Below are 21,695 nucleotides of genomic sequence, written 5' to 3' on the forward strand. Positions count from 1 at the left end.
AATCTGTGTTCCTCAGCATAAATGAGAGTTAATCTAATGAACACGTGTTTAGGAACAGCCTCCATCTGTTCATGCGAATTAATTGGAGAATTGGAACTTCCCTCTCCCCTGAAGTCAACATACCGGATGGAAGAGTCAAGCCATGAAGGCCGCCGCTCAGGTGAAACCCGGTCAGCGGCGTGACGTCCAGCCTGAGCTCCATCCTGGATACCTGCCTCCCCTCAGCTGGATAAAAACTCACCTGGACGTCCGCACGCAGCGCAGCAGCTGCAGACTCCAGGACAAAGTAAGTCAGCTCCAAAACGAGACGCGCCTGCTGGTAAATTCTCCCCTCCTGCCGCTGTGCTCCTTGATTCAAAGCTCATCTTGATTTCATTCTTCAGGAAGCAGCATGAAAGAGGAAACTCGCAGGACTGATTTAGCGACCACTTGTTTCATCATTATCATGTCTATAATTTAAGCCTTTGCAATGACGAAAACACACCTTTTTTATAGATCTGATATTTAATCACCTGCTCTGCTAGAACCTGCACTGGTTAACCTCGGACTGGCTTAAACCGGCAAACCTCCAGGAGAACTAATCAGCGTGACTGCTGTGTTCGGTGCCCGCAGGCGGATGGCAGCGCCGGTCACCAGAGGGACGCTCCCCAAGATGCTGAGTTTGATTCTGGGAGCCTCCTTGTCCACATGGCCCCCGGCTCCTGGAGGTGAGACCACTACATCATCATCATCATCTTATCCTTTGAGTGTAAAGCAGAAGTTGAAGTTGTCTGTTAAGTTGAGGTGAGACATGTAAAGTGGGACACAGCTCCCAGGTTCCCGCCAGCACCGGTGTGTCCAAACATATCTGTTCTGACCAGCGTCCTTCCAGCTGCCGCTGTGCCAGCTCATCAACCAGACGGTGTCCCTGGAGAAAGAGGGCTGCCCCCGGTGTCACGCCGTGGAGACAACCACATGCAGTGGCCACTGCATCACCAAGGTAACCGTGTGATCCAAGGTGCAGACAGATTTTTGTGCGTGAGGTAGAAACAGGACTCCAAACGAACAATCATTGCTTTACAGCAGAGGAAACTTTATTCTTGTTTGGCTCCAGGACCCTGTGGTCAAGCTGCCCTTCAGCAAGGTCTACCAGCACGTGTGCACCTACGGGCAGCTGGACTACAAGACCTTTGAGCTTCCTGACTGCCCTCCTGGCGTGAACCCCGTGGTCACCTACCCCGTGGCCCTCAGCTGCCACTGCGGCGGCTGCGCCATGGACATGTCAGACTGCACCTTTGAGAGCCTGCAGCCCAACTTCTGCATGAACGACATTCCGCTCTACTACTAGACTCACAGCACCACGACAGAAGAGTGTATTTCCCCCAACATTAAACTCTTAGGTGCACAAGTTTAGTGAATAAAGAATATTTAGAGCAAAAAAGCAGACCATTTTTCTCGTGTGTGCTGCAAACTTTGGTTTAATCTAATTTGCCACATTATTCACTCTGAGAGTCATTTTTAAACTTCATGATCAACTCTGACACTTAAACATAATGACCTACAATGGCCTGCAGGGAATTTCTGCAAATTTCAAACATCCAATGAAAACATTTTGGAGGTCAGAGGTCACTGTGACAGGCAGCCATCATCGAACTGGGATGCAGTGTTTCTAGTTCATTTTGTCTGATTGGAAATGCACCTGTAACCCTACAGTTTGAGCACATTTGGGAAAATAGGGTACTGAGAGGTTGTTGCAATCTGCAGCTCCACCACTAGATGTCACTAAAGCTCACACACTCACAGAGCTGCTGGCATGGCTGCCTGCTGGTACTTTCTACTCGCGTCTGGGAGTATTGAGACTTCTGCATAGAGGACAATTGGCGCAAAATATGGCAACAGAATATTTCCTGTTGAGCAACCGCCAAAGTGCATCCGTGTGAGTCACTCTCCCCTCTAATCCAGGTGAAACACAAACATGGCCTCCAGTCACAACAACGCGTCAGTCGTTAAGAGTGTAAAGCTCAGTGACACCCCCGAGCTATCAGCAACATTTATGTAACGTGTCAGGAAACAGGTTACGCCATGCAAACAATGGTAGCTCTCATGTAGAGGAGCAGTGCAGTCGCACAGAGAAGACATGGGTCACGTCCAAATATGAAAATATATTTTTGTGAGCGATTGTAGACAAAATAAACATTTAAAATCCAGTGCCATCAAACAGCGACTATCTCCCCAGTCTCTTTTTTAGATTCCAGACAATGTCGTGAAATCTTTGGTTTTACCATCAGCAGGTTTACGGCCAGCAGTCTTAGAGGTCATGCGACGTTTTCAGCACGCCGACTCTAACATTGAATCGGCGACGCCATCGTTTCCGCAGTTTTGAGCTTCCACTGGAGGTTTGACTTTGACCTGAAACACATCCCACTTGTCAGGAATCACGTCTTTGTTGAAGAGCAGAGCCGTCAGGTAGGACGTAAGCAGTATGGCGGCCAGAGAAACCAGCATGCAGATGGTCCTGATGGGGGCCTGCTGGATGTAAACGCCGGCTTCTACGGTGCCTCCTGGGAAGTGGATTGCAGCTGGCAGCCCAATCAATGGCTCCCCACACAGCAGTCTGGAAACTAAACCCACCAGAAAACCCACGATGGAGCCGTAGCCGTTGGAGACATTGAAGAAGAGCACGCACACCAGCTGAGGGAACATCATGATGTAAGCGATTTCTGCTCCCAGGACCCAGAAGGCCATGACGCTGGTGTGGAGGAAGGTGAGCGATGTGCCAGCGAGGCCGAAGAAAACCACAGCGGTGCGAATGACCCACCGAGTCTCGTTCTCTGATGCCTACAATGAAAAGAAAGAAAAGTAGTTCAGGAGGCCACAATAGGGGGCGCTGTCTCCTCTCCTAGTGACTCCCAGGTGGTCTGAAGGCAACATCTCATGAAGCGTGGCAGCGTTAATTCGTTAAATCACAAAAACCTGCATGGTGACAGAGTAAACTTTACACAAACAAGTGACTCTTGTCACTTTCTGTCCTCCCCCCTCCTCCTCACCTTTGGCCTCAGCACCTTCTTGTAGATATTTGAGGAGAAGATGGAGGCTGAAGACAGCAGCGCCGAGTCTGTGGACGACATCACTGCAGCGCCCACAGCTCCGATGCCGATGACGGAGATGTAGGGCGGGGTGAGGTGTTGCAGGGCGAGGGGTAAAATCAGACCAGTCTGACCTCTTTCAAACGGAGGCGGGGACCCGTAGGAGGTCAGGTTCCAGTCTGAGGAGTGGAGGGTGAACAGGCTTGATTGAGCTGTCACGGTAACTCTGTGTCCTCTGGACGACTCAAGATAATGAACCCGTTTCTCCAGATGCAAAAATCTTGATATTGAACGTACACAGCAACACCTTTTTTCATGGCAAAAGTGTCTGACACAAAACTGAGTACAACCTTTCACATTCTGTTATGACTGATTAAAAAGGAGGCTTTAAGGGCGACTGTGATAAAACAGCCATCAGAACTGAAGACGCCTTTTGAGTGGGAACTCAGCCGTCTGTGAGAGTCGACAACCAAGTCCAGGGGCGCTTGATTACCAAGCTTCCATCATCTCTGGGGTTGGTAACTATTGCGATGGTCCGTGGTGGTTACAGCCGCCAACAACGTTCATAATGTCCTCCTTCTTAGTCCACCAATGATGTGTCTATCCATTTCGGAGGGTTATTAAATTTCATTTCCCGTGACTGCTGTACCTGTGGACGCAGCTACGGCTCCGATCAGCACCGGAGGAATTCCAAATGTCGGGATGAGAAAAGCTGCGGCGTAACATCGCATCTTAGCCGTGGCCGAGGAAGTGGCTGACAAGGTTCTCTGGTGGAAGTCCTGGAAACCGAGGTCTCCCACACTCTTGGAGAGGAAGGAGATTCATGAAGGCAACAACACGGGAAATACAGAATTAAACAGCAGAATGCATTTTGCTCCTATTATACCTTTTATTAAAAACAAAACTGATGTACTACCAGTAGTAGGAAAATATCGATCCACCTCCAGGCTCGGTCTGCAGTCAGAGATCCGACCCAGGGAGGCTGGAAGGTGTGGTTGAAAGATGTTGTGGTGATGTCAACAGAGGAGGGATTCATGAAGAGGAAAGGGATGCACAGCCACTGGAAGTAAGACACAGCCCCCATGATACCTTTACACAACAGGCTGCGTACTACAGCACAAGGCCGTTCTTGACCCAACCATACACATCCAACCGAACCCTCTCTCACCTGCATCGCCATAAAAGGAAATGTTGATATTAAACAGCTGGATGACAGTGTTGTCCTCTATACACATAAAAGCCACTTGCGGCGTTCCACAAGGCTCTGTTTTTGGAACAATATTGCTTCCTTTAGCTTATATTGTTCAGAAAATCGATAAGACTGTTCGCCATTTTGCAGATGACACCCAACTGTATTTATCAATCAAATAAAGACCTGAATTACCTGCAGTTTTTGTATTTCACAGTAAACAACTCAGAAATACATTCTCGAGGGCAAAGCCTCCACCCTGGCCCCACTGTAAGGAACCTCAGAGTCATTCTGGATCAGGATTTTTTTGTTTCAACTCTTAAATAAGATAAAGGTTCAAGGAGTGTTTTGTTTTCACTTGCGTAACATTTAAGAAAAAAATCAGGTACATTTTTGTTCGGATGGAGTGAAACTAGTTCGTGTTTGTACGTCTTCCTGACTGAATTATTGTAGCAAGTCTCATGTCATGAGGTGTAGAGCTGGATAAAGACGATTTCTCTGTCAGATTATAAGCAGGATTGTTGCCTGTCCCACCATCCATAATTATCCAACTGACCGAGGTGATAAAAATGAGAGTGAGCTGTATGATGTCAGTGTAGGCCACTGAGTAGAGACCGCCCAGCAGCGTGTAGGTGATGGCGACAGCAGCAGAGATCCAGATGCACACAGCGTAGGACAGATCCAGGATCACGCTCATGGTGACGCCTGCGAAACACACCTGAAGTCAGGATGCATTCGGATACAGCATAATAAAGATCAAGGCCTCTAAGAAATAACTGAGTCCTTGACTAAATGTAAGCGAAGCTGATCAGGCCAGAAGAGCAGAGTCGCCATGGCAACTTGAACTTATCATGGTAAAAGTGTGGGTAATGTTTGATTTGATCAAAGTTTTTGAGCTCGTTTCCTTTTTTGGGTCGTTTGATTTGGTTGAACTAAATAAGAAGATGATGTTAAGTAGACATCATAATTTGTACTTCTTGCAAGTACTCCTGTCCAAATATTTGTTGTAAGCAACTGCAAAATTGAAGAGAAATTTGAACCACATCTGCTGTCATCACTCAGCGTTTCCCTGGCAGGCTTCCATAACCCAGCTAGAAGAGGAGTCGCATCAGACACAATTCATGGCCTCTGTTTTGTTTATGCAATGCGCAAATTTCATTAACGCCACACCAGGAATGATTTCAGTCAAACAAACTACAAACATGGCCGTCAATGAGTTTTCCGGCTGTAGAAGCCCATTCAGTAGTTCCCACACATACAGTACATACACACACCCAGGCTTATCAATGTTGAGGTCACCCAAATAATTTCCGACATCAGTGGAACCACAGAGAGAAGTCCGCACAGCCTGGTTCCGTACTTGATCTGGAACGGGTCCATCATGGTGACGTACTTCTTGTCTCTCATTGGTTCTGCGAAAAAAAGTCCACCTTGAAAGGAAACATGGGAGAGTTGCAGTCAAGGTTTTCATCCAAGTACTGTGCCAGCGAGAGCTGGATTATAATCCCAAACTAACACCCACAGAGGTCTCCAGAGACCTGTAATCCTCACAGACTCAGCTGAAGAAGGACATTGAGGTGACGCTAAGATCCAGCGATATGTGGAATTTCTTTGTTGTGGAAATGAGTCACAGAGAAGGGCGACGGATAAACACGCCGGTTGTCAATTCTGGACCTCAGCAGGGTCACAAAATAATCTCTGGAATCACAAAATTAGACTTTTGAAATCGCACCACTTGTAGCAGTGAGAGAACGCGTCCCGCGGGCCAGTTCAATGAACGAAAAAGGAGTACACTGCTAGTTAGCTTAGCTGTAGTGAACAAAAGCAGAGGGGAAGTAGAAAGAGAGTCTCTGAAGTCCTCAAGTACAATTTTTGAATGTAAAACACAACCCTAGATTTATTAATGCATGTTTGAGAGAAAAATGCCACCAGTTACTTCTGAGACGCTTCCTCCGCTGCCCCGCTACAAGTTAGCTTGTTCGACTGAAAACGATGTGCAATGAGTGCGTTTGCCAACAAGCTGAAGTGACACATGCACATGTGACACAGATAAACTCAAGCTGATTAGAACACATCATGAACAGCTGTGCAACATTCAGGAAATGTGCTGCAAACTCACCTGAGACATTCAAACGCTAGTAAACCCGTGAGAGCAGAAATGTTGCCGGGGATCCCTTGAACGTGATAAACCCTTCTGGAGATGTTTGTGGCTTCAGTGACAACGAATAAACCTCACCAACATTTAGCTAGCAATGCAGAACCAGTCAGACAACCAGTCCAAAGTGCTAGATGAGGTCAGGGCCGCCCCTCTCTAAACACAGAACATGCACTGTGCGTAGGGCCCCATCTTCCATGGGGGGCCACATTTTGTGCGAGGGGATGCGTTTGTGCATATGTGCATGTGGGCTACCGTGAGGCGCACGTAGAGCACCAAATCAGCTCGAGGACGGAGAGGAGAGAATTGTAATCTGACCGCGCATGCGTCGCTGCAGTGATTGACAGCACTCGACATCCGACCAATCAGAGGGGGCGTCAGTAGGCACTTCTAGAGCTGCAGGTAGCAGAGGTAGAGCGGTAGCCCGTTGTCATGTCCAGAAGACATCATGAGTCAGGAGCGAGCAGGAGGAAGGAACAGACAGAACAAGAGGAAGCTGGTGCTTCACTCCAGGGTGGGTTTGTTGTTGGAATAAAACTTTATGGTACAAACGCCTGAGCCGCTCCTCCTCAGACAGGAGCCCCGTCTCCAGGTTCTGTCTGGATGGGGAGGTTTTTCCCAGCCACCCTGATGAACATTTATTGAATGTCTTGTAACGCACTACGCATTCACCTCTGAAGAACGACAGTGGTGAAACGACCAGCTGGGGTCGTATATCGATCGGCTATGAACTTGGCTAAAGTTCATAGCCGATCGATATTAGTTCGGACTGTTTTATGGAGGTAAATGTCGCCATCTGTCGGTGGATTCAATTAATACCAGTCAGCTTTTGAGGAGACGGAGAAAGCTAGAAGCCTTTGTTGACAGAGGAAAGCTTGAAATATAACCTAGTAAAGGTCAAGGTGAATGGCGTGTTGTCATTTTGTACCTCTGATATATTTGGGTTAGGGTTAGGGTGGGGGGGCTCTAAATAAAATTTGGCTTAGGGCCCCAATTTGGTCAGGGGCGGCCCTGGATGAGGTGGCACGCATTGGAAGTGCTTTATCACTGCTTGAAGCGTCATTTTTACAGTTTACAAAAAAAAACCCTCAAACATAAAAGACATAATCTTACCAAGAGTGAACGCCACCGTCGCTGCCAATGGCATCACGGCCCAGATCAGTCCCTGCTTTGGGTCGTACACCGTCTCAGCGGTACCAATGATGAAGGTCCCACCAACCCAGGTAGCTGCGGGGTGCACACACACTTCAGTGTTTCCTCCACTTGGGATCAAACACCTTCTTTTCATCAAGTCTGTCTGACTTCAGTATCACAAAGCTCCCACGCGCTTTCATTTACGGCTTCATGTAAACACTCGGGCTGAAACAGAAACATCATCACACTCTCAATTCTTCCACAAAAGCAGAATTCAAACAGGTTTGGAAAGGCGCAGGCGTCTTCAATATGTTGTCAGTCTCTTGTGAGGCGGTTGAAAAAATGCAAACGTGTGTGGTGAACCTGGACCTGCTGGGCTGAACCAAGGCTACAACGGAGTCAGGCGCGCAGGAAATTCCAGTTTTTTAACGCTGATTTTAATGAAAGAAAGTTTTCTTGAGACTTTATATCAAATTTAGACTGAATTTGCATGAAGTAACTAAGTTTGATTCAAGTACAAACCAAATGTTCTGCAGCATGAATGTCTTTTGTTTATTAGGGCCTGAGCCCGAAGGTTCTTCAGGCAAGACCCCATTGTGTTTGCTCGGCAGAGCAACACATTAGCAGCACTAAAAACACCCACTAAACAGTGACCCAGCCCCCAACCCTACCCCCAACACCCATGAGGCAGCTCGGCTAGACGGCCCGGAGCCGGTTTTCACGTACACACCCATTCAAAACCTGGTCTTGCTGTTAATGAGCGCGCGCAATATGCGCTTTCTGCGCAGAATGTGCAAATTGTAATTGCACCCCCTGAACATGCATGAAATTCGCTACAATTCGGCACACTTGTTTATCATGAAGTTTTTAAGTTTGAACATGGAAAGAACAAGAAACTGTAAATAAGAGAAATATTTCAAACAACAAAAAAAGCCTAAACTCATTTCGCTGAAGGGAGTATAAACCTCTCTAAATCCTAACACAGCTCGCATGAATGAATCACTGAACTCCCTACACAGTTGGAACTTCTACTTCATCGTCCCAGGAGACATGGAACAATGGAAGTTAATCAAATGCGAGTGCACACAACCTCCCCGACTCATCCAAATGAAACCCAGCGCCGCAGCTCCCACTCCTCTGCCACCGCCAGCCAGGCTGCAGACTCACCTGTGGTGGTGAAGATGCCCACCACCAAGCTGATCCTCCTGTTCCCCAGCAGAGCCATGTCTGCGTGGGCCGCCTGCATGCTGGCCTCGTCTCTTTTGGATTTGACAGAGGCCCAGATGCCGATGCCGAGAACCAGCAGGTAGAAAATGATGGTGGCTATCAGTCCCGGGACGTTCAGAGCCATGCTGGCTTAGAGAGCGGAGCAGAGAGGAGCAGAGAGCACACGGCCGGCTCTCTCTCAAGCTGTGCTGTAGTGAGCGGGTGACTGAGTGAATGAGGGTGTGAGTGGGTGAGGGTGTGGCTGCTGCAGTGTCGGACGACACTGACAGCAGTTCGGTGAGGACTGATGCATCGGACGGGGGAGCCCAGAACTCAACAGCTGGCAGGCAGGACATAAGAGCTGAGGTGCATTTGTTTTTTAAGATAAGCCACAAACTACAGGAGGACCGAGAAACTGAATGAGGGATGTGACAGAGAGAGAGAGAGAGAGAGAGAGAGAGAGAGAGAGAGAGAGAGAGAGAGGGAGAGAGAGAAAGAGAGAGAGAGAGAGAGAGAGAGAGAGAGAGAGAGAGTAATGTTACTGAGCCAATAGTAGCAGGTTCAGTCCTTCAAACAATGCAAGTCCGGGGGCTCATCAGTCCGCTTGCAGCCTTCATTTGTAAAATATCTTTGGGAAGAAAAGTGAAAGACAAGACACGATGGAGGGAAATGATGCTGCTACTTTCCCATGCAGAGAAGCCGATGGACTCTGAGTCCCTGGGGGGGAAATTCCACTCCGCATTCTTCCCCATCCTGAGTGAGAACACGTACACTGGAGCAGTGGGAGGCACCCAGGAAGGGGGTGGGGGTGGGTGACTGCCTCGGGGCACTCCCGCCATATTGGGGGAGGGGTCAGCACTGCACCTACCAGGCCTGCTTCTGTGGCTGCAGCGCCTCATTGACACGTGGAACGTCAGGTGACTGTAGTTTTGTGGGAAACGCGGAGCCCAGCGCCTTCTCAGGCGATCACGTGTTCTGGTTGAGCATCAGTGCTCCATGTCGGATCACAACACTTCTTTGACCTCAAGTTAGCCATGAATAAGCTGAACTCCCTGCTAGCTGCACCCCTGCAAGGTGACTCTGCTGTCGTTCCGTGCAGATGCTCCACACATCCAGGTGTGGAACACGATGAGCTCATTGGTAGCCTGCTAGCTTGTTGGGGCCATCACACTGTCCACAGCCTCTACAAAATCTGCTGCAAGAGTTCAACTTTTTTTCAAAAATTCTCAGGGCGAGTACTGGAGGGACAACAGGCCACAGGAGGAGCTGTGCAAAGATGGCGGTCAAGGGGGTTTCCATGGGAACGGATGGTCTTCCTGTGTGGCTCTGGCGAGGTTTCAGACTCTCCTGTCCTCCGCTACATTTAGCTTGGCGTGACAATGTCACATCCTCTGCCTGGCGGCATCTCTCAGCAATGAGCATCGTGCGGTGACCCACTTCATGCTGAGGTGCTGTGGACGAACACAGCGACAAATAAATCCCCGCGTTGCCTCCTGACAACGGATGAGGTGTCGGGTGGCAGTGGCACAGCCGCTGCACCGCAGGGAAACGACCGGGAGATCAACTGCTGCCGACACTCTTTTAAAAATTCAGCTCCACAACAGGTAGCAGTACAAGTACACAGTACGCCAGCATCAGAAAAACAGTAATACTTCCTCAAGAAGCACCGTGCAGGCCTCTCCCTCATCCAGGACACCCTTGTTGGTGCAGATAAGACGCAAACAAGATGACCTGGTTCTGTGGCATTTGTGGATTCAGAGGAAGTGTCTTCAGAAAACAAAGACACAACCTCCACCTACGCCAACAGCGCAGAAGACGCGACGCACTGAGTGGCGACGGCGACCTCTCGCTGCGACCCTTCGCTTCGGCCTGCAGCATTTCCTCCTGGCCCCTCCCTGCTGTCACAACCCCGTCATCTCCCCTCCATCTCAAGGTCTGGAGCTTCTCCCCCGCCTCCTGGAGGCCCCGTCGTCTCCACCCCCACAGGCCCAGTAGAAGAATGGTGAAGCGGCCGAGGGCCCAAGGGTCCCAGGGCCGTCCCTCTGTCAGCACACGTTTGGGGCCATGATGCGTGTCTGCCGAGTTCACCTGAGGAACAGCTTGTTGTGTTGTGGCAATGTACACTGGTTACCATGGTTACCACACTACTGGCTGGAAAATGGGTCCTGTCGTTTCTCAGAAGTGACATGTAATGTGACAGAAGGGTATTTATACTTCACTTTAGGTGCGTATTAAAACAAAGCCTCTGGGAGAAAGAAAGCACACAGACTTGGCTCCTGATTTAATATTTTAACTTTTCCTTTTCGTGCCGACCCCTGGCATGTTTACGTTGTCTTTCATATTCACCTCTTCATCCATTTTTGTCTGGTTTGTACATTAACAAACCTCCTGGACCAGGATGTTCCTGCTGCTCGGATCCAAGTCGTCCCTGCAACATTTACAGAGAAACAGAGAGGAAAAGAGAGGAAATCTGATTTCTCCGCTTTATTTATGATCATGGCTTCCAGAGGTCAAACAGCGAGACAGAAGGTATATAAATAAATGCCACATAGCAAAAATAAATACAAATATTATTACAAAATTGTGATTTTTTTCCTGCTGTAAATCCTGCTACTGAGGCTCACTCAGGGACGACACGGGTGTGACTGCGCTGTTACCGAGAGACACACATCAGAAGAGTAAAAAAGACCAAGTTTTCAATACAGATGTACATTATTGTTACATTTCACACGCAAACAAAACTAACAAATGAGCTGCACTGTGGAGGTCTCACTATAAAAACATATATTCGTCAGTTATTTTAACACTGTACATCCCGCAGGGAGGCAGACGGGACTAAAAAAAAAACTGTCCTGTCATTGGAAAATCGCAAGTTTTATTCCGGTAATTCCTGAATCTCACGCTCAAAACCAGATTTTTCGCCCCTGAATTGTGAGATTTATAATTCCAAACAGCCAAATCTGTCCAAGCCAGCGTTTCCATGTTCAGTGGGAGGAGGTGCTGTTGCAGCAGGACAGGGCTGGAATGCGGCTTTGCAAGATGGAACCACAGCAGAAAGATTTCAGTCCTTCACTTCCTCTCCTACTACGTCCTTCATCATCGTCCCCTCTTCCTCATATCTGCTGCCCGTCTCTGGCCCGGGGCTCGGCGGCAGCAACTCCTTCGAGCTGCTGGTGCTGGCGGCTCTGGCGATCCTGGTGAGCGTCTGTTCATACGGCGAGGGCAGGTAGACCATGAGAAACACTCCGTCCGTCAGGTCCTGCTCGGAGCTGGAGCTGGGGAGCTGGTGCTGCTCCCTGCTGCGCCGGATGGAGGACAGCAGCTCGCAGTTCCTCTCTGGGTCCTGCAGGTCCTCCAGGGCGATCACATTGGCCAGTCCCAGCTTGCCGTTGAAGCTGAAGCCCCGCCTGCGACGCCAGTATATGAAACTGAAGGCGCTGATGAAGAGGAGGAGGAAGGAGATGGTTGCTATAGCGATGTAGGCTATGGATCCTGCGCTGATGATGGCCTCGCCTGAACTCTGCTGGCCCTGCAGAGTCAGACATAAAAGACGTTCGTTATTTTCCTCAAAGATTGGTTTTCACTCGTGAACATGCAAGTGCCAAAGAACGACTGCCATCATAACAGAGGCTGGTGTCTGCGCGGCGGCCGACGTTCTTCCTAAGAGAAGTAAGAGTCCACCGGTGCCGTCTGTAAAATGTAGACGCCGTACCTAAAATAAAAGCACTCGCCACGTCCAACGGCCCAGTTTAGACCAGATGCACTGAACCCATCTGGAACAAGAGATTCAACAGAAAACCACCTACTACTACATTCCCTACACCTGTACACTCGCATATCCAAGTATTGCAGGTTTTTACATGAAATGTGAAATCACGTCTTCATATTTTGGGGGATTGTTCCAGATGTGAAGCAGCATGCGACCATACGACTGTAACCGGCCACATTCAGACGCACCGGAGCTGCTAGCGTCTGGCCAACAGAGGGCGCCACACACAGGCGTTCCTACCTCTCATCAGTTTTAGTGGAATTAATCCACAAAAAGCCAAAAGGCTTAGAGAGCAAACACAATCACTAAAATACTGAACATATTTGATTTATCGTCCATGATCTGAAACTCGGCAAAGAATAAATGTGTAATATTCACATTTATGAAACTCAGAGGCTTCTGAAATGATTTCGTAGGCAACACGATGGCCAAGCAACAAAGAAAACTTTTCTTTTATACTTTCCAGTAAATGCATTTCAGTTCGGGGAAATATGTACCAGCTATTTTCTACAGCTTTTGTAAGATGGCACAGACTTGTACCATTATATTTAACACAATTTGTACTTTATTTGTCTCCCCCGGAATGAAAACATGAGTCTCAGTACAAAGCCTGAGTGTATTTGTACTCTTCTTCATCGTCCATCTACTTAACGATGTCAGGTCTGTGTATCTGGAGACAACCAACAGAGGCAACATCAGTACTGATAAGAGAACTCGCCGTTGGCGTTTCCACGTGCGCAGGACCACGAACCAGTGAATCCTCGTGAATGAATGAAGTGGTTGTTCATCCTTGTTCACTTTCATTTCACTCAGAATGAGTTTGTAGTCGTTTTGGTTGAGGAGAAACGACCTCAGTCACTGTGTAGTTTCACTGTAACCTAACAATCCAGTGTCAGTAATCTGAGATTAATATTTCAGCGTGAAAATAAAAACCGCCAGACCTGAAATAACGTTGAACAAATGAATGCAAGATAGAGAAATTATTTATAGAAATAAAACATTTCATGGTGCGGTTCATCTCAGAAAGGCTTTTTCCAGCTGCGAACAACAACGTTCGACACAATCGGATGACAACACGATCTACAACGTGGTCGCATCGTCTCGGTGGCCGAACACCAGGACATCACAATGTTACGGCCATGTGACGCCACATGTATGTGCATTAGACGCCACACGTATGTGCGTGTGCACAAACGCAGTTTTCTTTTCATAATACAGAAATAGAAGCGATGCTTATTTTCTGTTTTGTAAAATCTGCATGAAACCAAATGTGCAAATTATGCATTCGCCGTATTAAACTTGAGTGTGTAAGAGTTCTGTAAACATTCCAGATTAACTTTGACTTCTTCTCATTTTTTGAGATTTCACAGATTTAATAATCTGTGTTCCAGGGAATCAGCGGTCGGATGAATGAATGAAGGAAGCTGCCTGGGTCTGAACTCACCAGCTCCTGTCTGTCGGTGGACGGCAGCGCCGAGGGTCCGGGCGACCAGTCCAGGGAGTCTCGGCCCGCGGGTCCAAACTTCATCCAGCTGCTCTCCAGCAGAGACCGCATGGTGGACGGGTGGAGGAGGTGAAGCCCAGCCGGAGCCAGGGGCCCACACACAGAGAGGAGGAGGACGAGTCCACGGACAGACAGCTCAGAGGGACACTGAGTACAGGACTGCAGCGATCAGCCTGAAATAATCACTGTGAGTGTGTGTGTGTGTGTGTGTGTGTGTGTGTGTGTGTGTGTGTGTGTGTGTGTGAGGGGGGGGGGGGGCCTGGATGAAATGAGGCCAGCAGACAGTCCAGCAGAGCAGAAACGTCACTGGTCCTGATGGGAGGATTTATTGCTCCTGCCAGCGGTCAGCACATGCGTGTGTGTGTGCAACCGAGTAGAAATACTTCACTTTGAGAGTACCTGTACCCCGGCCTGGTACACTTACACGTGTTCACGTTTGCCCTCAGACCCTCCAACTTTCCGTCAAATTCCAGAACGCCTCCAGGGAATTTCTGCAAGCTTGGCCCAAATATCCTCTTTTATTCCAGAATACGCAGAAAGGGTTTGGGGGTCAAAGCTCACCTGAGAGCAACATTCATCCCAATGTCCGACACTGTTCACAGAAACACCCCGAGGACTCAGGTGTCACCTCACAGGTCAAAGGTCGCCTCTATTTGTTGCGCAAATAAATTTTCAGGCCATAACCCTGGCGTTCTTGCACTAATAATTATGACAAAATGTCAAACAAATTTCAACAAGCATGAAATAATGAAGCGATGACACTGCATGTAGAAAAGGTCGAAGGTCAAATGTAATGTGACATCACAATGTTGTGAAGAACGTTTATCTCGGCCCGATTCCCACTGACCTCAGTAACACCTCTGATGGACATTTGCCTCAAGTCTGCACAACAACCAGGACATTAAGAGTCACATGAAGAAAACTGGGACAACCAGGAAGTGCTAGTACTACTCTGCCCTGATACGAATACTGCAAATATTGTGAGATAATAAAAATACACCTGATTTTCTCTCTGGCCCGTTCACATGCGCTGGGACTTTCAACCCATTCCTCTTCAAGGTCACTGAAGGACATGTCAAATATTTTAACGCCATTTCCAGAACAGGCCGAAGCTTCAAGCTAAATCATCTACATTCTCTTGAACCAGTCAGAGGGTGTGTTGGTGTCTACACGCAGGAAACAACTTGTCGAAGTAAGAAAAAAGAGAGCGGACCCTAAGAACTTTAATATCTTCTGAAAGTATTGGCCTCCACCCGTCTCACACAATAAAAGGAATCTCGCCAACTGATGAAGACGGTTCCCGCCTGCTGACTCTGGTGTTGGAACCAGCAGCTGCACGCCACACACACATACGTGTGGCAGCTACTGACGGTGTTGCTATTTTGTTAAAAAGAGGCAGAAGTAGCAGCTCAACAAGCTGGTGCCATGACGCGGTTGTTAGCAGTCATTAGCTTTAAGCTGAATGGGACGTTAAAACATCCGTGGAAGCGCAAAACACCAAGTTGTGAGTCCTTAAAGGGCAAAAACATTTAAACGATGTTTCGCTCCAATAAGCTACAGAAATATTCAGCTTTTGTTTACCGACTAAGAGAATTCACAGCAAGTTTCAAAAGTTTAAAAACTAAAATCATCCCTGCTATCCTCCTTAACCTGCCCATACCCTTAATGGATGCTGAAGTTTGAAACCGTGTATTTGGCCAGGAGAGATTCCTCCTCTGCTTCTATAAGCCTCCGTGGCGATCTCGTGATCCACTAGAGAAACTGTGTCAGATGTCTGGGTCATGCATATACTCGCCACTCGTGTCAGACAACAGGACAACGTGGTGTTTGGCCCCCAATCAAAGCTGCTTTACTTTTACTCCCAGACGGCCGCTTCGCTTCCCCGCAAACTCAGACTTTTATCCATCAAGTCGATAAACCAAACGCCTCTCTTCTCTAAAACTTCTCTGCCATCGGGGACGTAAACCTCATTAAAGTATTTTTCCTCATTTGCTCAGTAAAACCTTTTCCAGGATCCAATCTGAACGGAGCAAATATAGTAGGTCACTTCCTCTTCAATCTGTCTCAATAATCCCTCCCTCCACAATAAGACTGAAATGTAGCTGATTGCAGTGCAAGTTAACAGTTGAATGAAATTACAGTTTCTCAGCAGAGGGATGGAGCTGCAATCAGACGTCGCTGTGCAGTGGTTGGAATAATTCTGGCGGTGGAGCTGAGTTATGGCAGAGGGCATCAAATCTGCTTAGAGCACAGATGAAGTTTGTGCTGGTGATGATCTTCAGCGCCACAATAATTCATCTCTTCTTAATCTCAGCTCTGTCAAATGGTGGGAAAACGCAACAAGAGCACGCAGAAGATTTGACGCGTCGGTGGATTCGGCGTAAAAACGGTCCGTTAGCGTCAAACAAACGATACGGAGCGAGGCAGGCTGGCGGTTGCATGACACTGACACATTAGTGGTTTTTACGTGGGAACACAGTCATGGACTTAACACCAGCTAAATCCCTCTCCTGCTGATGATCACGCTGATGGCCGGCAACATCTGTCCACTCGCTGCTCGTCCTCAAACAGACGGGAGAAAAAGACAAACAGGGACGGGTCAGGGACACTGGGAGGGGCCGAGGCGGACGCGACAACACGACAGGGATGCGATACTGGTTCTACTCACTGCCAGAACTTGAAATGACGACTTCAAGACAGCAAAAAGGGCAGCAGACGAATCTGAAGCGGCTCCCACAGACCTGATAAGAGAATGGTAATAATGGCGTACGGTGACTGCGGCGCTTTGCTTAAAGTTAATTAACAGTCTAACGGTCGTTTAAGCGTTGCTGAGGGGATACAAACAACATCAAGAAATTCTTATTTACACTCAAATCCTGGTTCTTCAGCACTCATACAGACGTAACTAAACGTTATCTGGGGCACTGAAGAGTGACACAGACGCCCCACATCTCTTCACTACATATTTCTAGATCCAACTTACAGTACAGTTGAAGAGTGAAACAAGTGGGGAAAAACTACACGAAATCTTCTGGAGCATCAGAAGCTCAGCCCCCCCCCCTCGCCCCCGCCGCCGCCCGACCTGCCGGCCCGTCCTCAATAGCGTCACTTAATCACCCTCGTCAGTTCCACTCCCTCCTTCTGCATCCACTCACTCATTTATTCAGTCATAATCTGTCCCAAAAAGCACAGTAACGTGAATGGAGGTCAGTGCAGATTTGCCTCGTTCTCCCGCTGTTGTTTCAGACTTGAGACTGGGACTCTGCACACGTTGTGCTGCAGCGCGAAGCCTTGTTTCACCTTCCAGGGTTTGTCTTACTACTTGACATGACAGTCTCACGCTTGATGATCTTCCATGCGTCTTTATTTCCTGTCCGTTCTTAGACCTGAACTGAGTATTTGACAGAATCAGTCATCAAGTTTAAATATCAGAATTCTCTGTTTTACTCGAAAGCACTGACGAGTTGGCAGTGGAAAAGGCCGCAGAGCGACTCCATCCACCACGTCTGACGCCGACCAGATAAAATAACGATATCACGCTCAACTCATGCTGATATTTTCATTACAAGAGAAATAACTGACACTTATATCAAATGTCAATTATGTGGAAAAATGGACAAATGTGTAGGAGTCTGAGCAACTTTGACGAGAGACAAACTTGAGATAAGCGGCTCAGAGAGTGGTGTCACCCTAGGTGGATACCACAGGCGGTCCAAGTCCTGGATCACAGGCACCAGCGGACAGCAGGTCTGGTCCCTCCGAGGAGCTCCCGCCTCACTTATTGCTGAAGACATGGATCTGCTGCGAGCGTCCTGGTTCTTGACACCACAGGACTCCCTCACGGGTCTGGTGGGGTCCACATCAGCTGCTCTGGTGGCACAAGGGGGACCTGAACAACATCAGACAGATGGCTTGATTTGGCAGATTGGTAGTTCACAATTTAGGATTTTTGGGCAGTTACGCATTTGTCTGATAGGGACGGTTGAGAGAGAGAGATTTGGGAAATGATTTTCAATTTACTTAAGTCGCCATCCAGCTGGGAATCAAACCGGCCAGGACTTTGAGGCTTTGGGGATTTGTACCCATATGTCATGCACCTCAAAGGGGATCGTTCATCTAAAAATGAAAATTCATTCTTCATCGACTCACCTCACGCTGATGGAAGGTCAGGGGACGTTTTCTTTGTCCACTAAACACTGCTGGAGTTTCACAGGTAAATGTGTTGCATCTGCAGTCTCCCAAACCACTGAAGGGAGTAAAGTGCCTTCACACTGCTGGTCTGAAGTCATCGGAGAGTTGTGGACCTGCCAGCTACTGATTCTATTCAAAACCAGCAAGCAGTTTGGCAAATTTTATAATCATTTACTTGGTTAAATCATTCATCAAGCGAAGACGCCAAATATTCTCTTCTCAAATGTAACAATTCGCTGCCTTTCTGTTCTACGTGATTATGAAACGAGTATCTCCTCACAGGGGAATGTGGGCGGACATTTTTCATCATTTTCTGACACTGATCAAAAGTGACACACATGAACAATTATTAGTTGTTACCAGTTGCAGGCCGATATATAACAAGTACAGAGGGCGGATAGAGAGACAGCGCATCACATGGGAAAACATGAAAAACAACTCCAAAAATAGAATATGCTCAATACAGCACATTAAATATTTAAAATAATGAATTGTTTACAGAAATACATGTTCATACATAAACTGCAAAAGAAATTATAAAGAAAACAGAAGCAATACACAAACTGTACGATGCATTTGGTTTCAATAACATACTTGATTGCCCCTTTTTGGAGAAATCCAGGAGGTTCAAGGGTGAATAATAAATAAAGACATTCAGGTGAACGAGACAGCACAGTTTTTAGAGCTGAATATAGAAAATAGTCACATACAATCAGAGTAAATGCAATAAACAAAACAAAACACAACATCTCTTAAAACGGCGTCCAGAAGACATAAAGTGACGTCGTCCTCTTCTTCTGCAGTACTAAATTTTTCATCCAGCAGCTCTTGTGATTTGCATTTTAGGAATTAAATGAATGTTTGACGCTCTCCAAGATTACGATGGTTTGCATTTGGCATCATCTTTGGTGTTCACTGGTGAAATACGCTATATTTACCACAGATTTGTTGTATAACTACGATGGAGCTGCAACTTCCCTCTTCTGATTGACTCTTAATGCTTCATAATGTGGTTTTTGTCTGTTTTAGAAAAAAAAAAGCTCTGAGAAGCAACCGTATCGCCTCAGGTCGACGAGCAAACAGAGCATGTAGAAGCACAAGAGCCAGACATTTCCTCTGGAATCGGACAAACAGCCGCATCATACATTCAAAACGTGCCTGTTTAGACGAACGCTGCTTTCAGCTCCGCCATTAGGAATCAATCAAACAGCGACTGCGACTGCCGCCTGCATGGACATAACCAGCGCAGTGAGAAACCAGTTCGTGCAGCAGCTGAGCTACAAAAGTTGCATCACATTCGGTGGCTAGGCTTGCAGTCCAGAGAGCAACAGCTGTACACTTCCTCCATTTGTTCTGGTCACAGATAAATTCATTTCTATTTATTACTCATGTTTGAGATCAGATGGCTGTGTCTGGCGTCTGTGTAGCTGCTCCAGTCATCGCCATGATTAGTAACCGACACGGTGACCGCTACTCTGGCGTTACGGCTGACGGACGGACAAGCTGAAGGAAAGACAGCTTCCAGAGGGTCTGGGCATGGAGGGGTTCATCGACACACTGTCAAAGCTCCGGCACATCCAGACCGGTAATCTGACATTTATGGTTCAGAGATCTGGCAGTTTGCAACTGAAAAGTATTACAGAAAACAACCAGCAACTTTTGTGCAAAATATGAGGGCCACTCGAGCAAATGACTCCACACCGGTCCACCTCAGGGCCCCACTCATACACCCGGCAGTCATCAAAGCAAGCACAGACATAGCAATGAGAGAAAGGAAAGGTATGCTCGCCATGACACAACTTCCATTACAGAAAAACATCCTTAAGAAAGCTTCCAATCTTCGCACCACATTCTTATTAAAACCCAGTCAGTGTCAGTGTCCTGTCTTTCATCAGTGTCGTCAGTCTAGTCTCCACCTACTGCATGGGCACTTCGTCTCATAATGGGACCAATCACCTGTTCCTGTCTTCGATATTTCCATGCTCCCTCGCTGTGATGTCACACGAGGATGTCATAGAGTCTGCCGACCCGTCCCAGCCACTCACGCAGCGCCTGCCGGACGCGGGCATCAGTCACATGACAGGAGAGCTGGCTGAGGCAGGGGTAGAGCGCTGGCTGGAGTGCCAGAAAAGAGGAGTCTGACAGGAGGAGGACCTGATTGAGGAGGGTCAAAACCATGTTGGTCCACGCCTGCGGGGGGGGACAGGAACACCAGCTTTGAACACACATGAGAGTCAGTCCTCATACCAAAACTACCAAAATAAGTCTCACACTAAAACTGTTCCAAAAATACCACCCACACCTCCTCCTTCGTTAAAAAATCCTGAATATCAGCCTGTTAATCCCAACTTTATTCTGACTTCACCCATCCTCTTAATCCTAAAGCAACAATTAGACGGGAAAAAAAGTAACCCCAGCTTTTCTGTCCCCAAAATACTGTCTAACTGAGATGCTCCCTTAAGTACTAAAACACTCCTGCTCTCATAAACTTGAGTTTAGTGAAGTGAGTCATTGGAGAGGATTTCTTATTGGACTCGTTTTGCATTTTCAACCCCTGTGAGAATTCTGAAGGTCTCTACCAAATATCTTGCGATCTCTGCATTATTCCCTCACATTAATATCTTGTGTTTTACCTGTATCTGAGCCTCCGAGTCCCTCAGCGAGATGCTGTGAGAGCTGATGGTGGATCCAGACCGGGACCTTTTCTCCTGCCTCAGCACCTCCGGCCCTGCACTGACCGAGTGCCTCAAAGGGGGCCCCTGCTGGTCCACCAGCTGCTGAGGCCTTTGGGGCGGCCGTTGTGGCTCTACTGGACACCTCCTTTCACCGCTGCCACCCCCTGCTGCCGCCGCGCCCCAGCCCTGCTCCTTCATGAACAGGTTGACGTGACTTTGCTGCTGCTGCTGCTGTTGCTGCTTCCTCCGTTTGTACTCCATCATCAGCTTGCTGATGGTTTTGTCCGTGGCGATGGTGTACAGTTTGTTACCGGCGCTTTCCCACCATTCCTTTCTCCTTCCGGGTCCAGTACTGCCAGGAGTTCCTCCAACGGAGCTTCCTGTGATGCTGGAGTCTCTCCTCTCTCCCCCAGTGCGGAAGTGTGTGGGTAGACTGCCTGTGCAGCTGTGAAGAGAGAAGAAGTCTGCTGCTAGAGAAAGATGAACCGTACAACTTTGCAAAATTGGATTTCTTGCTACTTTGAAGTCAAATAAAGTTGCACAGAAAGAACCAGGGTGCAGCCAGAGGCTGATAAATATGCAGGTGGCTGGTGGACTGATTTAATCACTGCAGACATCTTGGACATGTCTCAAGTGAGGAAACCACACACTACATCTCATCAAACTTTATGATGAAAGGATGATTGGTTGAACTTTTGGCACAATTACTGAAAACCTAGCAGCACTTGTCCCTAGAAGGGCTCTTGAAATATCTGTAAGTGACTGCAATGGCCAGCACTCCTCCCGTGTCCAGGCGTTGTGATACAT

General features: G+C 47.9%; 4 protein-coding genes across 15 annotated transcripts in view; 1 reads left to right on the forward strand and 3 right to left on the reverse strand.

Annotated features, from left to right (window-relative positions):
• The first annotated feature begins 96 nt into the window (after positions 1 to 96).
• Positions 97 to 2,177, forward strand: lhb (luteinizing hormone subunit beta). Of its 4 annotated transcripts, none has more exons than XM_086179962.1 (4): positions 97 to 286; positions 496 to 707; positions 861 to 979; positions 1,094 to 2,175. In XM_086179962.1, exons 2-4 carry the CDS (start codon positions 617 to 619, stop codon positions 1,325 to 1,327), a joined length of 444 nt encoding a protein of 147 aa, XP_086036088.1. In that variant the 5' UTR covers positions 97 to 286; positions 496 to 616; the 3' UTR covers positions 1,328 to 2,175. The 4 variants fall into 4 exon arrangements, with proteins under 4 accessions (XP_086036088.1, XP_086036089.1, XP_086036087.1 ...); XM_086179963.1 differs by having other exon boundaries at positions 613 to 707; XM_086179961.1 differs by having other exon boundaries at positions 525 to 707; positions 1,094 to 2,174.
• LOC147247131 (high-affinity choline transporter 1-like) lies at positions 939 to 10,608 on the reverse strand. Of its 4 annotated transcripts, XM_086179955.1 has the most exons (9): positions 9,618 to 10,608; positions 8,711 to 9,164; positions 7,523 to 7,636; positions 5,529 to 5,684; positions 4,811 to 4,959; positions 3,982 to 4,125; positions 3,715 to 3,868; positions 3,027 to 3,244; positions 939 to 2,817 (listed from the first exon to the last, which is right to left on the reverse strand). In XM_086179955.1, the coding sequence occupies exons 2-9, from the start codon at positions 8,892 to 8,894 to the stop codon at positions 2,308 to 2,310; spliced, it is 1,629 nt and encodes a 542-aa protein (XP_086036081.1). In that variant the 5' UTR covers positions 8,895 to 9,164; positions 9,618 to 10,608; the 3' UTR covers positions 939 to 2,307. The 4 variants fall into 4 exon arrangements, with proteins under 4 accessions (XP_086036081.1, XP_086036085.1, XP_086036082.1 ...); XM_086179959.1 differs by lacking the exons at positions 7,523 to 7,636; positions 8,711 to 9,164; positions 9,618 to 10,608 and adding exons at positions 5,793 to 5,952; positions 6,191 to 6,266; XM_086179956.1 differs by lacking the exons at positions 7,523 to 7,636; positions 8,711 to 9,164; positions 9,618 to 10,608 and adding exons at positions 5,777 to 5,952; positions 6,191 to 6,266.
• Positions 10,609 to 11,232: 624 nt separating this feature from the next.
• On the reverse strand, positions 11,233 to 14,235 carry LOC147247132 (uncharacterized). The gene is made up of 2 exons (XM_086179960.1): positions 13,963 to 14,235; positions 11,233 to 12,278 (listed from the first exon to the last, which is right to left on the reverse strand). The coding sequence occupies exons 1-2, from the start codon at positions 14,071 to 14,073 to the stop codon at positions 11,811 to 11,813; spliced, it is 579 nt and encodes a 192-aa protein (XP_086036086.1). The 5' UTR covers positions 14,074 to 14,235; the 3' UTR covers positions 11,233 to 11,810.
• Positions 14,236 to 17,270: 3,035 nt separating this feature from the next.
• arfgef3 (ARFGEF family member 3) overlaps positions 17,271 to 21,695 on the reverse strand; it is a 42,781-nt gene continuing 38,356 nt past the window's right edge. For 4 of the 6 annotated variants that reach the window (XM_086180230.1, XM_086180229.1, XM_086180226.1 and 1 more), the window contains 3 exons: positions 20,847 to 21,333; positions 18,172 to 20,403; positions 17,272 to 17,911 (listed from right to left, as the gene is read on the reverse strand). In XM_086180230.1, coding sequence (XP_086036356.1) covers positions 20,212 to 20,403; positions 20,847 to 21,333 — 679 coding nt within the window. In that variant the 3' untranslated portion in view covers positions 17,272 to 17,911; positions 18,172 to 20,211. Of the gene's footprint in view, positions 20,404 to 20,846; positions 21,334 to 21,695 lie in introns of all 6 variants that reach the window. The other 2 variants (XM_086180227.1, XM_086180225.1) reach the window with 2 other exon arrangements.

The sequence above is a fragment of the Aulostomus chinensis genome, chromosome 16 (assembly GCF_037954235.1).
Source record: "Aulostomus chinensis isolate RoL2024-O1b breed Wild chromosome 16, RoL_Achi_v1.0, whole genome shotgun sequence".
In the NCBI taxonomy this organism is placed as follows: Eukaryota; Metazoa; Chordata; class Actinopteri; order Syngnathiformes; family Aulostomidae; genus Aulostomus; species Aulostomus chinensis.